This window comes from Acipenser ruthenus, chromosome 5 (genome assembly GCF_902713425.1).
Source record: "Acipenser ruthenus chromosome 5, fAciRut3.2 maternal haplotype, whole genome shotgun sequence".
NCBI lineage: Eukaryota > Metazoa > Chordata > Actinopteri > Acipenseriformes > Acipenseridae > Acipenser > Acipenser ruthenus.
The window spans coordinates 73,986,186-74,006,677 of record NC_081193.1 but is presented as its reverse complement, the minus strand read 5'-3'; the positions used below and the strand labels follow the sequence as shown (position 1 = coordinate 74,006,677).

Here is a 20,492-nt window from a genome sequence, read left to right as displayed (position 1 = left end):
TCAGTGGCTAATATTAATGCAATAAAAAGTCCAGTAACTAGGAGGTCATACAGTACAAAGTTTCATAAGGGGCACAAAATGAAAACAGTCATGCTCAACAGTTTCAAAACTGTGTTGTATTTGAGTTGATATTGTCAATAAAAATAAAATGATGGCCAATGATATATATACACCCACCCCTCGTTATATCGCCTCTCGCTATACTGCGGATTCGTATATATCTCGCGGTCCTGGCGTTGGCTCCCCATTTTTACTGTCTAACTGCGCATGCCTTAGCTGCAATATACATAGGCACTTAGAATTACTGTTCATTTTATTTCATAATGCACGTCACAAACAACAACATACAATTAAAAACAAAGCTTCAGCAAGTAGATATTTAATTTGCTTTGTGTATTGCACAATAATATAAAGCAAATTAAATATCTACTTGCTGAAGTGGTTTTTATTTTAGCCAACGAGGTGTTCAAGTGTGGCAGCGATGCACTAAGCCGCAAGGCAGTGACGTCGGCTCCCTAGCAACAAACCTCCTATGTTGTTGGGATTGGATTTCAATGCAGCAGGTTTGTAAATTTGAGAAAAGAGGAAGACTCATGAAATTAATTGGATGAATTAAAACGGTGTGCTGCTTTTTATACGAAAAATGAGAAAAAGCAGGTTGCGTAGAGGATTTATACTGGACCCAGACGCCCCCGATAAAACGAGGGAGTGGTTGTATAGTATTTGTTATCCTATTTGTTTTTTATGGGTCTCTCGCTATATTGGACCACAACACCCACGAGATATATAAATAAACAAATTATTGCACTTATCCATCACATGCGATTTCCGGCTCAGTGCCATTTCTTCAATGTTACAATTTATTTTAATATCGGTCAGTCTGTGTTTTATTTATTTATTTTTTTCTCGCATGCGCAAATCAGTCTGTCTGTGCAGCAACACCAACACCACGAGACCGGTAAAACAACTAACCATTAAAAGTTTTATACACTGTGATGTATTTTTTATTAGTTGTTTTTGTGCATTTTCATTTGCAAGTGAACTGTGACATTAGGGCCTTATCGAGCAATATATTCTGCAATTTTGAATACTGACTTTGGATACTGTTAATTCTGTTTTTTTTTTTTTTTTTTTTTTTAATCTTTTGCTAAATTGTATTGCCTTTTACATTTTACATAGTTCTGTGCATAGGTAACTTTTTTTTTAATTTAATTTTGCTACTGGGTTATTAATGTGGAATTTTAAAGTATGTACTGTATCACAGTCCACGTGTCCAGTCTTTTTTGGCAAGTGGTATTTTCAGAATACTTCTTCTGTTGAAAATAGTGCTGTACCAAAAAACTACAGTACATCTAAATGGAAGCCTACTTAGTTAAAAAAAAAAACAAAAAAAACAGTCCTTTCAGCTGTGTATTTTTTATTTAAATTTAGTAGTCGCCAATTGTTTTTATCATTTTCTCCCCAATTTGGAATAGCCAATTATTTTTAGGCTCAGCTCACCGCTACCACCCTTGTGCTGACTCGTGTTTAAGACGAAAACGCGCTGTCCTCCGAAGCGTGTGCCATCAGCCGACCACTTCTTTTACACACTGCAGGCCCACATGCAGCCACCTCAGAGCTACAGCGTCGGAGGACAACGTAGCTCTGGGCAGCTTACAGGTAAGCCCGCAGGCGCCTGGCCAGACCACAGGGGTCGCTGGTGCGTGGTGAGCCGAGGACACCCTGGCCGACCTAAGCCCCCCACCCCCGTCAGGCAGCGCAATTGTGCACTGCCCCCTGGGAGCTCTAGTCCAGGTGACGTCCAGGCTATAGGGCGCATCCTGCACTCCACGCGGAGCGCCTTTACCGGATGCGCCACTCGGGAGCCCTGCAGCTATGGATTTTTGACATTGTAACTTTTTTTTGTGTTACCAGAAAAATAGACAAAATTAAATAATCAGACATGTATTACACTTTTAACCATCACTGAAGTCAAATTTTTATACAGTCATCTCGTGACTTTTTTTTTTTTTTTTTAAAAACAGACATGCAAACTGTTTGAACCATCCCTTTAAGTTTCTTTATTTAAAATAATCACCAACAGCAAAACGCCTTCCAGAGAATATAAGTTTACAAGTCCCTGTGAACATACAGGATCTGTACAAGCATGTCTAACCCTACAATTACATGTTAATGATAGCAGGTTTTTTTATGCAGTGTTATTAATATAGAATTGCACAGCATTTCTTAGCTAGATAATACGATGAAATCCACAATAAAAAGGTTTCACAGATCACGATATCTTGAAGTAGCTAAAGCATTGGTTCCCAAACTTTCCCAGTTTTTTTTTTTTTTTTTTTGCTGCACCCCCCCCCACCCCCTTCTAATAAACAGTACACTATTTAGAAAAATGTTTTTTCTAAAATAACATATTGTAACATCGCAAAAATGAAAGCAGGCTCCACACAGCAGGAGCTTTGTGCTCGAATTCGGCAGTTTATTAGCACAGGACTAATAAACAAACAATCAAAAGGACCACACCAAAGCAAAACAAAATAATAAAAATCTCTGTGCTAAATTCCAGTCTACCGCTCGCTCTCACTGAGACAGCTAGTGATGGGACTGAAGCCTCAGCTGATTCAACCCCACATGAGCCAATTGAAGCAAACGGTATTAATAAGCAAAGGTTCATGTGGTTCATTTGAACCACTACGTTGTGTGACCCATGAACAGTGTTTAGCAGTAGCTGATAGGAAGGAAACCATGTTGTTTTTTACCCGATACGTACTCTTTTTGTCAGCAGTGCTCACAGTGTGGGGTTTCAGTCAAGCTGAAAGGATTTATTTATTTATTTAAATCAAGGTGCTGCTTTTTGTTTTATATTTCAAACTTTTACATATTTTTTTCAAATTAACAACAAACAAAAAAAGCATCAAGTATGTACAGAGCTTTTTATGAACATTATTGGTAAAAAAAAAAATCCTCCGATCTATTAGTGTATAAAGGATACAGAGTACACAATTTGTTTAAAAATGGAAACACCAGGGATTTGTAATTTACCATGGAGCTTTTACAAATCGCCAGGAAGTCAGAAAAAGTATTTAGCATTCAGGTATTGGCGCGCAACCATCATATCATTGCCTTGTTTTGTTTTCTGATATCCACGAGTATGCACCGCTGTTTCTCTTGCTACAAAAAGTTGGAAATTGTTTGAGCCCCTGAAAAAAACCTGAATCGGACACAAGTTGCAGAGCAATTTGGTGTTTTCCGTTCTGGTGAGTTGCTTCCCCATTCTATTGAATAATTTTGTGCCTGTCTTGAATATTGCACCTACAGGTATTCATAATTAATCTAGAGCTGCTGCTGCATTTAACATGTGTAGGGGTGCTGTGTTAATTTAGTTTGACAGTTTATTAACGTTAGTTTGTCTGTTTTATTAACCTACACTTGCCTATTGCTTTTCTATTACTTATTCAGTTAATGTCATATGTTGATGCAGGTGCATCATGACAAGTTATACATATTTATTGATTCATATTGGTGTCTGGTGGTCAACTCCGTCTTGTAGAACACTGTTTGCTTCCCCAAGGTGTTCTCTTGGCTGTAGATTACTGTTATAAAGCACACGCTTTTTGGTTGCTATAGAAACTTGTTTTGGGAGTGGTTGTAAACTCAGGAGCAGCAGTCCTTGTGGCACCACACAAGGGAAACAAGAGATACAAAACTAAATACTGGTAGAACTCTCAAGAAAAAGATCTTTTTTATTGTTTTATTTCAAAATATTACAATGATCACTTTCACGTCAGAGATACATCACTGGAAATAGCTGCTGAAAGCACTCTGACATGGCTTTATACTGCAAGTGACAGTGACAAGCATTTTACTTCAGGCATAAGGTAAACCCTAAAAGTAGCACAGAGTTGACAAGCAAACCTAGCATGCTTTGTTTGAAGTACTGTGAGAAACAACATTGTAACAATGTAATTCAACAAGCTTGAAACAGGCAAGTCTGCATAACATCATATAGCTTGCTGCAAATTGTAGAGTTCTTGTGAATATCTTAAGTAAATGTTGCACAATCTAGCTTACATTCATATTCCTGTTACAATAACGCCTCAACTGTCAGTGGACTTGACAAAAAGCTTTTTTTTTCTATTTTGATACCAGAGCACCTTCCATTGAGCTACATATTGCAATACATGAACACATTTACAATTACAAATACGTCCTAACTATACTGTATATTCTATATAAACGATACTCTTTCTGCACTACCTGTGTATTCTACAAACCAACAATACCTACAATATCAGCGAAAGTCCACAAAATTAAATGTAATTAATATAGTGTGTTAAATAAAGCAAAAAAGTAAACAAAAAAACAAACAAACAAAGTATACTGAATATTATTCCAACACTTTCGCATTCATTCCTTTAAATAGTCTTCATTCCAAGGCTTCTGAAAATAATAAAAACAGATTTTCAATTTAGTATTTAGTTATATTCTGGTAAACATAAAAGGTCAGCACAAATCATCAACTGGCATCTTTTCAGGAGGGTATTGCTGGATAAAAACAGCCATTACAATAGCTACTCTGTGCTCTCTCAATCTATGCCTTGACTTTCTGACCAAGACACAAATGTGCCCGTGGCCATTAAGGATCACTAAAAATCACAAAAAAAAATAAAAAACATGGTGGAATTAATTTGAGTTTAAATGAAGATCATAGCAGCCCCTAATATTACAATATAATATTGTGTATTTACTGTACAATGAATCCAGATAGTGTACTTACCTTATTCGTTACCTTATTCGAAGTTAATACTGGCTAGTAATCTCAGACTGCTCCCTGTCTTTGTCATAAATGTAACATCCAACTTCTCCAATGTTAACGCCTGGAATACATAGAATAGATACAGTAGTTATTCTTATAGTTATTGTTTTCCATTACAATCTCTGGTTTGCAACATGCAGTTGTGCAGAACACAGTTTTGACCAGTGTTCCAGTTTATTACAGGCACTCCATGTAATCTTTTTGTTTAAAACAAGAAAATGTCATTCATTTAAATTTCAATACTTAAGCTGGTTTTGCCTCCTGGATGACCACTCTCTACAGAGGGCAAGATTGAACAGGGTATAGTTTCAGATTCCTGGGTAGGGAAATTTAAAGAGCACATTCAGATAAAACAAACAAAAAAAAAAAATCATGGGATTATTGAATTAGGAGGAAATACCAAATCAGAGAAAAAAAGAGAGAAAAGGACACAAAACCACAAAATGAGGATTTCAAACCAAGTTCCTAAAATATCTTGGACTGCCTACAATGTTTTAATGTGTTAATAAAAACACAGGCAAATCAGACTAACCTTTTGGTCCAAACAGGTGTCCGTAGCAAGGAACATGGCAATATGGTTTCCCTTCATGCTACAAATGTAAAATGATCAGTACATAAATCAGTCAGGTGAGTAAAATGTTATGAAAACTTCAATTACTATCTTTAAAACAATGAATACAAAAGCAGAGCATGTTTAATTAATTTCCCCAGAGTTGTTGCAGCTGGGGGCCCCCAGTTTTCAAGTTAAAGCACTGCTGCTTGGAGTGAAGGACAATCTTGGGTTGTGTGCTCTTGGGGAGGGTCTGAAATATCTTTGGAAAATTCAAGGCAGTTCTTACATTCCCTGTGTTAAGTGCGATAGTCTATAATATTTACAACTGGTCTCAGACTGGGAGTCTGTACTACATAAAGCTAGATTTCCACCTGTTACAAAGTGGACTGTAAATCCTTCTATCCACATCTATTTACAAACCCTTTCTTCAATACTGTGCAACAAAACTTGTATCCATTAGGGGGCATCATAACACCTCAAAGCTACAAGTTTAATCCTGTCGATAACAGAGGGTGGAGATAGCATGGCCAACAGGCTGCTGGAAAAATACGTTAATGATCCTTAGTAACTGTCTCCCTTTATAACTGGTCCCAGGCAAAAACCTTCACACCAAGTTACATTAGACTTTTAGGCAGAATTTAGTTAAAGGCTATACTTATACAGCAACTTTCTCCTATATAAAAAAAAAAAGTTTTGCAAGCACAGCTGCAATATGCCTATAAAAATTAACCCACAGAGCTTCAAAAGCTTCCTGCCTTTATCCTAAACTACATTTTTTAAAATGTAGTTTGTGACAAGGTGAGAGAATGGAAGTGTAAATAAAACAGCTGTATGATGTTGTGCAATCTGCATTGTAAAAGTAGGTGTTGTACGCTTGTAGTTTGCTTTTTTTCATTGCAAACCGTGGTGGTTTTCTGATCACGTCAATCTACCTCAGCATGGCCTCCAGCACACAGTGTCTTCTTGCACCTCTCACAGCGCAGGCACGGCCGATGCCAGTTTCTGCCCAGGGACATCACCTTCTCCGCTAGGGTGAAAACCAAAGACAGTCAGAGCTACAGAAACCCTGCTTTGGGTTTCAACATCAAGATTTTGTTCTTAATAAAACCATCTGCTCGTGTTAACACTACTGTGCCAAATTGACAGGGTATTGGGGGATGTGTTATAAATTCAAAAATCCAAAATGGAAATAATGACCTAGTCATCAGGTGATGGAAATATGAACATATCTGACGTTAAAGCCGGATGCTGGGACAGAATTGATTATTCATAGTGGAAATGAGTGTGTTAATGAGTGCAAGAACACCCTGGCCCCTATGTAGGTGAACAACACATCCTTTAATAAGCACTGTTACTATTTTTGAGCACTGGAAACCGAACAAAACGTTACTGTAAAATCTGTGCATTTACGGTCTCCGCCACGTGAAGCATTCAGCAAGTTGCTGCAGAAAGTGACTGCCAGGACTCTCACCACTAAAAGGATAATTTTGTTCTACGTTCCAAAGGTCACCAAACCCGGAACTTTCGCCCAGAATAGTAAAAGAGCTGAGCGGCATGTTTACGCAGCAGACCAGCTGTGCGGGTGTGAGCTTGAGTGGAAGTCCATTGCTTCCTCCGCTTTGTGCATATAGAAGAATGGATGTTCCACTTGAATTTGCAAAAACAAATGCTGCATTTCATTACTACAAGCACTGCAGCATACATAACTAATTAAGGGACAATTATGTCATATTGATATATTTGTTTCTAATTGCACAGCAAATTTAAAAATGACAGAAGTAGGAGTATTACTGAAATAAACTGTCCAGATACAGGTAGTGGACAAAAACAAATGGAAACACCAATGTAAAAGTCACTTAATAGGGCGTTGGGCCACTATGGTATCCCGCTCTGTGGAGTTCTCGGCAGACCGTTTTTGATGAAACTGGCTGCTCGCGCCCCAGGTTGAAATTTGCAGTCAATTGATCTGCAGTTGCTCGCCTGTTTTGCCTTGCACTTCGAATTAATGCATGAATATCGCGATCCTGGAGTATGCGCTTCCACCCACTGTTGCCCTTTGCTGATGATGTCTTTCCCTTGGAGTTCCATGCCAACGTCACCTTAGACACCGTTGCTCGTGAAACATCAGCAAGTTGAGCTGTCTTGGTCACTGAAGCTCCTGCCAAACGTGCCCCAACAATCACCCCTCTTTCAAAGTCACTGAGGTCTCCTCTTGCAGCCATGCTAGCCATAATTATAGGCAACCAGGCCTGTCCAGCATTTTTAGACATGACCCTAAGCATGCTGGGATGTTATTTGCTTAATTAACGCATAAGCCACACCTGTGTGGAAGCCCCTGCTTTCAATATACTTGGCGTCCCTCATTTACCCAGGTTTTTCCATTTTTTTGTCCACTACCTGTATGTTCTGCATCTTCCACACGTTTGAACTGCTCGCTATAATCTTCGAGGTAGACTTATTCAAACCAGTGTAGAGATGCCTCTTTTTAAGTGATTAGAATTATCAGGGCTACATTTCTAACAGTTTAGTCATCTAGTATTGATGGAGTCTATAAGTAGTGTAGCACAATTTAGTGTAGTCAAATTAACAGTGTAAGTTACTAAGAGAACAGAACCAGAACTTTCTAGGTTCTGTAGACCCACAGACTCTCTCTACATTACTGCTGCAAGAAATGATTAATAATGTAATTTTATCAAGTATATTTCTAAATATCTGTTCATGCTAATTGTAACTCTCCAATAATAAAAAAAATAAATAAGTGCAGGCTTTACATATAGTTAAAAACACAAGTGACCTTAAACTGTGGCCAAGATCGACAGAAGATAAACACAGAGGTAATGTCAAGACTAAACCTAGATTCAGCCGTCAGATAACATTTTGATTTGCTCAGTCACTTGACAACATGTTTTCCAGTACGGTAGTTTCCTTTGTACCCTGACATCATCATAATTTTGAGTATGTTCGAACAGCATTTTATTTAAAGAAATGCTAACAAAGGTTTTAAAAAATCTATTATTGACCCTATCGATATAAATCGCTGGTTCCCCTTTTCTTCTGTTTATCATGGCTTAGGCTATACTTCATACTTAGTGTTCTGTGTTTCTGGTTTATTCCGAATTTTACCGGAAAATTACAGGATTCTTAACAGGACGTCGGTTTTTACTGATTTATACCTGATTTTTGTCTATTATTCAATGGTTTTCCCAGTACTATTTTCTAGGAAATACACAATATTTTCATTAAAATGCTGTCTTATTTTGACTGACATTCTAATAAGCAGCCCTACACTGTATCCTAGGATACAGCAGGCATTTAGACATCACTTCACATAAGCATTATCATCTGATTATGTTGGCCAATCAAGGTGATTATTGTGGCAATTTCTGGGCGTGGTAACTGCTAGCTTGATCGAAAACTAAATTGAAATACTTACACGAAATATAATATTTTTAGTGGATGAGGAATGGGGAGAAAATGTAAATCACTTTATGAATATTCAAAAGAAAACCAATGTTTTGAAGTTTACAAAAAGCAAAAATAGCAGAAGTGGGTCAGATGAGGCATACTGTTTCAGATACTGCTGCATTGAGGTACATGTTCGCGCTGACAATAAAAGAACATACTGAAAAATAAGCAACACATTAAACTAAAACAAGAAAGTGAACGGAGAGACAAGCAATCCATGTATGCGGCTTTTACACACGCTTTAATAAACAGAGCGCAGAATGACTGCTAATGATTTTGTCAGAGCGACTTCGTGCGACAGTACTGTCTATCAGCTAAAACACTGCCCAACGCCGACAGTCTTAATCATAAATATTTGACAGAAAATGGTGATGCTTTAGTTTGTAAACTTAAGAAATGCATTGATGGAAATGTCCAATGTGATTTCTGATGCGTCTCCCGATGGCTTGCACCGCCCAGTTCTGTCAATTTTCTTGTCTTTATGATTTCAAGACGAATTAACCTGGCTTGTTTTGTGCTGATGTCATGTTCATACCTTCTGTAGATACTATTTCTGTCAGCACAGCGATTGCCCAAACGTTCGTCAAGTACCAGCTAATTTGGGAAAATGTGGCTTTGACTTGCACAGATTCTGCTCATCATACATGCCAGGGACATTAAACTTAAATCAGAAACCAGAACTGCTGAGCATCATATTCCACATGTAAAGTGTGTATACTGAGATTTTTTTTGCCCCAATTTTTACTGGCGTTTCAATTAAAAACACAGAACCATCATGTGCACAACTGCCATTTTGTTATTCTATGACTGGCGCTTACTCCATATAGAATGATACTATAAATTTAATATGAAAAGTGTTTTCTATTGGAGTCGCAATTTAGTTATTTTCATTGAAGAGTAAACCATTGCAGGATGGATGGATGTTACACCACCAACCAACATCCTAGTTTAAGTGAACATAAGTACCAACTAGGGTGCAGTATACTCTGCTAAGACCCTCATCTATCAACTTTCCTTGTTTTTTCACCCAGTAACACATCATCTTCTGGGACTTGTCCAAAAGCAATAAGTCATCTTGAAAAAGTTAACCAAAGTCCAGTCCGTCAGTCTGTCAAACACAGTTGCCACTTTCTCAATTTCACAGAACCCTTGAATGAAGTTTGGAACACTTGCTGCTCTTTTCACAGCTAATTATTACAGTCTTGGTATACTCAAGCAATCACAGCAATGACAATTATATTGGAAGGTTAAAATCAAATTAATCTGAACAAAAACACAAATTGCCAATAGGAACACATTTTGGGGTAACAAAGCTGTAAGGAAACATGAATTACTGCAACACCTTCAGCTGCAAGTACACCTGTTTAAAGAATATTAACTGTAACCCTCACTTCAGTGTCACTACCACACAATTTTGTCACAGAAAGACTACCAGAGAGCAGCAAAGTATGCAGGACCATTCAACAAACAGTAGTTAGAAGAACCATGATAAATGTATTTATATTGTAAGTGTCTAAGCCAAAAACCACAGGACTGTAAAACTATAATTATTGACTTAATATATCTTGGATACAATAAAAAGCATAACAAAAGGTAACTGAAGGATGGCAAAAATAAAGCACATATTGTGCAATACTATAAAAGGCAGATTAAACTGAAATATATAAATCTGTATTCTAGATTTGAATTCCTCTGCAATCAGATGTCCAACTTTAAAGGCCAGCAGCTGGAAAATAAATAAATAAATAAAACAAAAGCACACAAGCAGTGACAATGTACACAGTTAGCTTTCTCACATTTCCGAATCAACATCCCTTGGGCCTGTCCTGGAGGGATACTCTCTTGGGGTTGGAGGGAGCAGAGAGCAGTGCTGCACAACTGTGCAGTGCTTTTGTGACAAGGACTACTAAATGGTTTTGTGTTTGCTGGTGAATTAACCCACTGTGCCACAGTCTATAGACTGCCCCATGAACTGCTGTTGTGTTATGGAACAGTAATGAGAAGAATGTGGCCTCTCTGACCAGCCCCAAGGGTGGCTCTGAAAACAAGCAGCCTAGCTCTATTGGAACAGTTCCTGCCTAAACAACGGAAATAAATAAAATCACACTGTTGCTTACCAAAATAAACCACCTTCCCACAGCCAGGGCAGAGCGATGTTTCTCCAGCAAAAGTCTTCACATAGGTTGGACCAGCTTAAAGACATAAAAATAAATGAAGACAAAAATAATAATTATACCTCTAATTGGCTTACAAAGTTATATTCTAATGTTTTAGGTTTTCAGATAACCATATTAAGCTGCAACACAACTGAAGAAATGGATCAAGTGCATCTTGTCATCAGGGATATTCACCCAAAATCAGAAGTTCATTGAGCTCAATATTTTCATAAACCAGGTCTGTCCAACTGATGACTCTTGAGCCTAATCGGTCAATTGCAACAAACCGAAAGGAGCGTACTAACTGGGGATGATCCCGTGGTTAGCACGGAGGACCGTACTAAAACTAGTACACAAGTTAATACCAATTGCAACTAAGCAGCTCAACATAGTCCCCAGCTGCATATTAAAATATGTCTGAATTGCAACAATTATTATTATTATTATTATTATTATTATTAATTCCAGTACGACTTTCCAGTGTTTACTTTCAGCCTCTTCCACAGAGAAGGCAGCATTAAATCTGCTTATAAGTGTATTCCGTGCAGTTGTGCGCTGTAGAATTGTGTAGAATCCTTTCGGCCATCCTCCACAGTTTCAATAACATCTGTTAGACACTCTATGAAATACAGTTTTTGCTCCATTGTATTGTTTTGCACTCGATTACTGGCCACGATTGCCTTTGTATGGATGTACTGAGAAATTAAGCTCCGATAGCCTATACATGAAATATGTAATTAGCAGTTCTGATTCGATTTACACCTTTTATAGGTCTACAAAACACCTTTCATCCTATAAACAAATGCATTTGTTTTGTGTGTGAATTAAATAATGAGGACTTATACAAGTTTTGTTTATCCTCTAATGCAGCTTCATTAAATTTTGGTGGCGTTTTAGGAAAATAAGGTTATGTGTGAATTTGGTTTAATAAAATGAGAAGATAACCTTTTGCAATTCAGCCGTAGTATTTACTTTCTTGCGTAAATACATTTCCGTACATCATTTTCTTAAGTTTAAAAAATACCCCCCTTCAGTTCCTGTCTGGTAGCACACTACAATAGAGAGCTTAACCCTGAGCTCTGACTAAAGCTGGGGATCAGCTAGTCCCCAACTTTGTTCTCTATCTTTTTTCGTTGCAATTGGTATTAAATTAGTACACAGGATGATCCTAAGATAGTACCATATTAGCAAGTCTGCAACTTCATACTAAATCTACAAGTTTGTTGCAATTGACCCTATATGACTCACACAGCTCCCCAATATGGCTCTTTTTGTTTAGAAATGGAGTATGCCAATTAAGGCCCTTAAACTAAAAACTTAATTTTATGCTAGTCTTCACCACTCCCCCTAGTAATATATGTTACGGTAAAAGTCAGAATATTGGCAAATCTTAACATTTACTGGTAAAATGTCGACATTTACAAAAAAAAAAAAAATAAAAAAAAAATAAAAATAAGAAATCGGTAACTCGTGTGACAGGGAGAACCCTGTCGCTGGTTCACCTGTGCTGCTGCTTAGTAAACATGAAGGTTTGCCCGGAGCTGAGCTGATCGTGAGGTCCTGATTGGCTGGGGGGACGTGCCCAAGGAGCCTACGTCCATTTAAAAATGCAGCAGCGTCATAGCCATACAGACGGGCGCTGAGCGAAGGCTTGATGTGTTTACATCGAGGAGGAGAGAGTCCGCTCTGCAGGATAACTACTATGAAACCCTTCAAGTGCAAGACGCTGCCTTGTGAAGGCACTGCCCAGCCAGGACCATCAGGAAGACCAGGAAATCGACAGGAGGCCAGGACTTGACGAGCAACAGCAGTATGTTAGTTTAGGGGACTTGATCCCAAACCAAGTATAGAAAGGGTTTTGTAATAATAATAATAATAATAATAATAATAATCTTTATTTTGTATAGCGGCCTTAAAAGCAATCATCTCAGAACTCCAGGACAAAGTTGCTGAAAGGCACAGATCAAGGGATGGGTATAAAAAAAATATCAAAGGCCTTGAATATCCCTTGGAGCACAGTCAAAACTATTAAGAAGTGGAAGGTGTATGGCACCACCAAGACCGTGCCTAGATCAGGCCGTCCCTAGATCAGGCCGTCCCTCCAAACTGGATGACCGAGCAAGGAGGAGACTGATCAGAGAGGCTACCAAGAAGCCAACTTTGCAAGAGCTACAGGCTTTTATGGCCAAGACTGGTCAAAGTGTACATGTGACAACAATATCCCAAGCACTCCACAAATCTGGCCTCTATGGTAGGGTGGCAAGAAGGAAGCCATTACTCAAGAAAGCCCACCTTGAATCCCGTTTGAAGTATGTAAAAAAAAAAAAAAAAAAAAAAACACCTCAGGAGATTCTGTAGCCATGTGGCAAAAAGTTTTGTGGTCTGACGAAACTAAAATGGAACTTTTTGGCCTAAATGAAAAGCGTTATGTTTGGTGCAAACCCAACACAGTGCATCACACAAAGAACACCATCCCTACTGTAAAGGATGGTGGTGGCAGCATCATGTTATGGGGATGTTTCTCATTGGCAGGGACTGGGGCACTTGTCAGGATAGAAGGGAAAATGAATGGAGCAAAGTATAGAGAAGTCCTTGAGGAAAACCTGCTGCCCTCTGCAAGAAAGCTGAAACTGGGATGGAAGTTCACCTTTCAGCATGACTATGACCCAAAGCACACAGCCAAAGCTACACTGGAGTGGCTAAGGAACAAAAAGGTAAATGTCCTTGAGTGGACCAGTCAGAGCCCCGACCTAAATCCAATCGAAAATTTGTGGCATGACTTGATGAAGACTGCTGTCCATTAACACTCCCCAAGGAACTTGACAGAGTTTGAACAGTTTTGTATAGAATGGTCAAATATTGCCAAATTTAGGTGTGCAGTTGGCAGAGACCTATCCCAACAGACTCACAGCTGTAATTGCTGCCAAGGGTGTTTCCACCACGTACTAAGTGAGGGGGGTGGAGACTTATCCAATTATGATCTTTCAGTTTTCTATTTTTAATATACAATTTTTCTCAATAAAACAGTGTGGAGTATGGTGTGTAGATAGGTGGAAATAAATCCTCATTTAAACACTGAGGCACTGACACAACAAAATGTGGAAAAAGTTCAAGGGGGTATAGACTTTCTATAGGCACTGTATCTATTCACTGCCTGTCTTTGTGGCGTTTTGTGTCATAACCAAACTGTTGAAAAGGTCTTCATGAGTTAATTTGCAGTAACAGAATGTTATTTTTCATCAAACTACTACATATTGAGTACAATATCCTTCAACACCATTGTGAATTATTTTATACGCAGTTTTAGCAGAATGTTGGTTCTACATAAATAGATCACAATATTGTTCAGTACCATGCTGAACTGATCAATTGTGCATTACTGTAAGCACATTAATGATTATTCTATTCGTGGAAAATGCGTATGAAAAAATACATATATTCTTTGACAATGTTTTTTGTTAAATGGAACATTTGTATAGAAAAATAAATAAATATATTCTTCTGCATTGATGATTATTTTGACAATTTATATGCATGAATAAATACATTCTTCATTGATATACCTGCATTTACCAAAAAGCTTTGGTAAATGCCCAAAAAACAATCTATTTCTTCATAATTTCAGACATTTACCACCTTATTTGGTAAATGCTGACATTTACCGGTAACAAACATAAGACTGACCCGAGTCAGATGTTTACCGCAGCATATATACACACACTGGTAAATGTTTTGTATGACCAAGAACTCGCCATAACAATTTCCATTTCTCAGTGCTGATAATATTCCAATAATGCTGGTGAAATATCTCTTCAAAAACAAAAACAGCCTCCAGCTTCATATTTTTGTATAGTTTCCTCTGAAGATTTATACTCCCGTCTCTTGGAGGAAAAGGCTTGTTAAAACAAATGCTGTATTTTAAGAGGCAAGATTAAAGCTGGCCCATTAAAATTCTTCACTGCAGTACTTATCAGGTTCATGAAATCATTTAGCTGCATCTCAATTGACAGCGTTATAGCATTTCTATTTTAAGCCCATCCGCCCACAGCACAGCGAATGTGGATAGTGTTCTGGCTCCAGATCAAAAGGTCTTTAGTTTTTAGTTGTTTTTTTTTTTTTTTTTTTTTAAATCTCTGTTCCTGAGGAAATATGGTGACAAGGGGCTAAATTAGTGCTTGGGTCTCAAATAACAACCCCCCCCCCCACTTCATCCGCCTACCAAATCTTCCAGTCTGGAAAGAGAGTCTGACATTCCAACTGTGCACTTTATCATGAACACCAGAGATAAGTTATTCTTAAATCACAACAAGAAGTCATACTATTCTCAAACTGTATAAATGGATTACAGACAAGCACTGACTAGTGTATAATTAGTTGACAATCATAATAAGGCATCCCAGGCATCTGTGGTCGAATGTCAAATGCATGCAATGTACCGTTGCTATGACTACATGCTTCCCATCTTAAGATTTGCCTTAAGGAAAATGTTTATCAAAAATGACAGCTTTTTTTTTTTTCATTATTATCACAATACTTTTACTTGTGTTGTGAATTACTGACCTTATCAAATACTGAACCAACACAGTGGTCAATCATTTCATACATTTCCCCCTTCCATTCCCTTACCTGGTCTGAATGGCTTGGTTGTCTGAGCAGGTGTCCAGGGTGTAGTAGGCGAGCACTCAGTGGGACTTTCCATTGATTTATTCACAGGAGTGTGTGGTGGAGTTTCGTAAATATAAGAACCCGCCCCTCCAATATTAACACCTGTAGACAGAACGCAAACAAAATGAATAATCCGGTAAATATTTATTTCTAGGGGTGTGCTGATACTCTTTAAAACCTTTAAAAAAGTATTTGGGTCGGTAGGTATTAAATAAATTCATTCATTTTCAAAACCAGAAAATCTGACTTTCCATCACCTTTATAACCGAGAACCATTAACTTCCACATTGAGTGGTTTTAAAAGCCGATTGGAAGAGCATTTTCCTCATCCTGCTGTAGGTGCTGACATTTTTAGTGCCGTACTACAGTACTGAGGCCATACACTGGCAATGAAAATATGCTGCAAATCTAGCAAATGAATCTGATTCATTGAGTAAATGTGACCTTTCCTTAAGTCCAACAGCTATCGCCATGGAAACTGATATGTATTTGTTGAGTTTAAATCAGAGGTTACATTTTATCCAGGTCTACAATCCTACAATTCACTGTAGAGATGGCACATTTAAGAAAGTTAAATAAAAATGATTTTATATCAAAATTCCAAATTAATAATAATAATAATAATAAGTCAGACAAAAAATCACTTATAACATTAGTTTTAAATTGTGTAAACAAGGGAAACCGAGTAACTGCACTATTTTGTGTTGGGCAATTCACACGTTTTATTCAGTTTAACAACTTAACATTGCTTAAAAAGGTAAAAATAAATAAATACATACATAAATAAATACATACATAAAAAGTATAGGCACATGCCTATTTATTTCCATACATTCTTGAATTTGTAATCATAACAGAGAGTCAAACTTCCACCCAGTGGTCTGCATTAATTTGTAGGAAGAATATCTTATTAAATATTTCTCATTCATAATTATCAATAAAGGATATACCAGGGGGAAAAAAAGAGAAGTTATTCTGCAATCACAACAAGGAGTCATAATATTCTCAAACTGTATACATGGATTACAGCCAACCACTGATGTATATTTAGTTGACAATCATAACAAATCATACCAGGCATCTGTGTCAAATGCATGCAATGTACTGTTGCTATGACTACAGGGTATCTTATTAAATATTTCTCATAATTATCTATACAGGATATACCAGGGGAAAAGGGGTGGGTGGGTTGGGGGGGCAGATTGGAGTCAAGCTATCAACACATGCCTTACCTCAGTCAATCTGCATTTCTTTATCTTTATGTAACTTACCCATTGCACACTGTGGTTCAAAATTGTTACATTATACTCAATATATATTTTGACTATGATTGATTATGAAAAGTGGGTTGGTCTTATTTAAAAAAGAACCCATCAATAACGTACATATCGGGACGATTACAGCCTACAACATATTTAGTGAAAGAGTATTTAGTGAAACAATAAGTTAGGGACTGAATCCTAACAGGTGGCATAGAATTTAGAATATTAGTTACAGAACCAACTTAAAAGTTGAAACAAAAAGAGAACATTTTAAAAAGTTAAAATAAAACGTGATGTTATTTTATATTATGCTTTGTTCAAGGTCAAGCTTGGTGCAGAACATTGTCTTGGCGTGGGAATTAATTCCCAAATCTAAAAGTGCAAGTCAACCTGGAAAAGATTAATTTGAATTAGGCAGTGGTGCCCCAGTGTAAAGAACACCATTATCAGAATTTCTTTTGAAATTGTAAAACATTTAAAATAAATTACCTGAGGGAATAAGCCAATTTAGGTCCTCATTAGCTCAATTCCATAAAAAAAAATTATGATTTTTGACAGCGTTTGATTTTAGCATTTCTGTTTTAGCTTACCGTACTTACAAAAACCATAAGATCATTCCTGAAAAGGGGTCGGGCGAGGTGGGAAGCAAGATATGCACAAATATTTTTTAGGCAAGCACAATTTATCCTTCATTTAATGCAGAATCCTTGTCAATGAGGGGTAGAGACACTCCAGCTCTCAAAACACATCAGAGCAGCAACACTAACAGACATGCTTCAGATGCACAGGACTTCAGTGCATTCACTGCAGCACTAATGATTTATGAACACAACCTTCTAATGTTTTAGGTAGACATTGCTCATTCCACAGATGGAGGATAAACACCCATAGTGCATTTTCCATGTACTGACAAAGCTCCTTGAAAAACTTGGTTTAGCCAGATATAAATCACTGCAGACATGTCAAGTGAGCCCCACAACACTCATGTTCAAGGATAAACAGACACTGTCTAGCCAAACGTGTAACTTCTCTCACAAGGATAAGAGAAATGCAAATATTGGTGAGGCTCAGGCACAGCATAGTCTACAGTCCTACAGGCGTGTAAAGAACAGGGTCCCAACCCTAAATATTTTTGGCACATTTTATAAGCAATGCTTATTTCAGTCCAAAAATAGGTATCTCACGATTAAACATAGTATTTATTAAAAGCAGGGAAAAAAATGGCATTATCGTATTCAAAATTGATCAGTTTCTCTAGATTTATTATACAGAAATTCTTAAATATTTAAATGCTTACCTGAAAAAACAACTAATGCTAAAAATTGTAGAATATATACATATATATATTTTTTTTAAATCAAATGTCCACCTTTTAAAAGACCTTCTACAGCATGTTTTACCATCAGGAAATTATAAAACAAAATAAAACCATAAAAAGTAAAAACAGACATGTCAATGTATCCTTCTTGTAACGCACAGAGCAATCTTAACAGAAATATTTTCAATCTTTGATACAGCTTGTGTATTTTTCGTTGAAGATATTTTAAAAGAAATCGTGCACTGTGTTCAATCATTTACCGGATCCAAATGCAGTGTATAGTAACAGGTAGTGTGTCAGTAAAGCAAACGTTTGCTGGATTTATGTTTAAGTGATACAAAATAAGTAGATTTGCACTATTCTTTCAGAAATGGTAATTTTCACAGGGAACTACATACAGTATTACACAGCAATGAGGACATTTCACAAAAAGGAAATTGTGAAATTTGTGATAACCGTGAAAAAATAAATAAAAATACAGCCTCATTTACTACCTCTTATTAAGTTTAAGAACATTATAACTGCTGCCCTTTTGTTATTTCAAAATACAACTGTTGCCTCTTGATCACAATGCAGGAAGAGCACTGAGTCATCTGAAGTAGTCTAAACTACAACACAGGAAGTTAACCCTTACCAGGAAGCAGCAGGGACTTTTCAATAACAGTATTGTGTTTGAGTCAATTGCTTATTCCAATGTATTCCAATGGCTTCTAGTTTTATTTTTGATCACGTGATGTCCCTTTAAACATATTTTAAGCCAATTTGCTTTCATAATCAAACACTAAAATTACCAAAGGAAGTTGTTTCTTTTTACCCTCATATCTTGATTGAGTTAAACAACCTGCATTGATCTCACCTGATTCTATTTGAACCTGCATTTCGTTCTGGCTCTAATCGCCGAATTCAGTTTATTAATTTCCACTGCGTTAGTTTCTAGTAGTGTGTTGCCAATTTAAAACACTCTGGTATTCAGTTAAGGCTTAACAACTATTAATTAAGGTTTAAAAGGGAGGGAGAGAGATGGAAAATAAAAACCAAAAACTAGAAGCCCTCCATATAGTATATAATTAAGCGGTACTTTGTAATTCTAATAAATGACGAGGCCTGCCGATTATTTTAGAATTGGGAATGTTTACCTCCGAGTAAGATGTATACTGTAGCACTTCTTTAAAAGCATGAACTTGAAGTACTGACTTTAAATGCTTACATAGTGTAAAAGTTGCCCGGCTTTAGATTTTGCCCCTTGAGTACTAAGTATTTAAATAATATGAATGTTTTATTTCAGTTCCTCTATTTATTTAAGCACAGCAAAAGCCATCTATCAATATTTGTACAAAATACAATAAACTAAAAAAGCTAAATAGTTAGGAGATCAGCAGACTGGCAGACACAGAATCTGATGCCAAACGTTGTCAGTAGTATGTCAACTCAAGGAAATAGAACTCCCTTGCATTTTTATTGCATACAGACAATGGTTCTACCAAGATAAGCAACTAAGCACTATCTGAAAGAACTTTTTTTTTTTTTTGTGTAGCGTCTGCCTCATTGCAAGAGTAGCTGGATCGCAGCCCACACCAAAATGGAAGCAAGAGATTTTACACCAAGCTGTGACAAGATTAATCTCCAATTCAATCTTTAACACCGGGCCAATTTAATTAGCGTGCACATCATTCAAGCAGTGGGACGTATCTATTCTTTAATCTGTCAAACACGCTTTTTTTTTTTTAAAACTAAGTTAGCTCCAACTGAATTGATGATACTGTATAAGGCTGTGTTCACACTGCGTCTGTTTAGAGGGTTTGGTCCGCACTCAGTACGGTTCAGTACATTGTGTGAACAACAAGGCCCGCTTGAGAAACCAACAATACCGAGTCCAACTGGTCTCACTCTCTTTAGCAAACAAATAGTCTGGTAAGCTTGCAAACCCTCATGTGAACTGCTGGACTCCTTTATGCACCTAGGAAATCAAGGCAACCTGATTTGGAAGTAAACATTTCACATGTAGTTCAGTTCATATTCTGAGGAAACAAAAAAAGAAAATGTCTCAGAACTACATTAGTGTTACCAGACATCCTGGGAAAACTGGCACTGTCCCAATTTTCAGCCTTCATTTTTGGTCCCGGTTTTGCTATACTTTATCAGTGTGCTCAGCAAGTTAATAGCAGTCATTTATTAGGTTGTGTTAGCGCCATTCAAAAATAATATAAATTAGATTATTATAGATTATTTGTTTAATCATTCTGAATGTGTGTATCACGTT

The 20,492-nt window shown here is 37.2% G+C and overlaps 1 protein-coding gene across 2 annotated transcripts in view; it reads right to left on the bottom strand.

Annotated features, from left to right (window-relative positions):
- Positions 1-3,708: 3,708 nt before the first annotated feature.
- Positions 3,709-20,492, bottom strand: part of LOC117402482 (cysteine-rich protein 2-like) — a 35,418-nt gene continuing 18,634 nt past the window's right edge. The window contains exons 4-9 of one of the 2 annotated variants that reach the window (XM_034003677.3): positions 15,614-15,754; positions 10,949-11,023; positions 6,299-6,393; positions 5,346-5,403; positions 4,775-4,874; positions 3,709-4,437 (exon numbers count right to left, since the gene is read on the bottom strand). In XM_034003677.3, coding sequence (XP_033859568.1) covers positions 4,798-4,874; positions 5,346-5,403; positions 6,299-6,393; positions 10,949-11,023; positions 15,614-15,754 — 446 coding nt within the window. In that variant the 3' untranslated portion in view covers positions 3,709-4,437; positions 4,775-4,797. The remainder of the gene's footprint in view (positions 4,438-4,774; positions 4,875-5,345; positions 5,404-6,298; positions 6,394-10,948; positions 11,024-15,613; positions 15,755-20,492) is intronic. The other variant, XM_034003678.3, reaches the window with a different exon arrangement.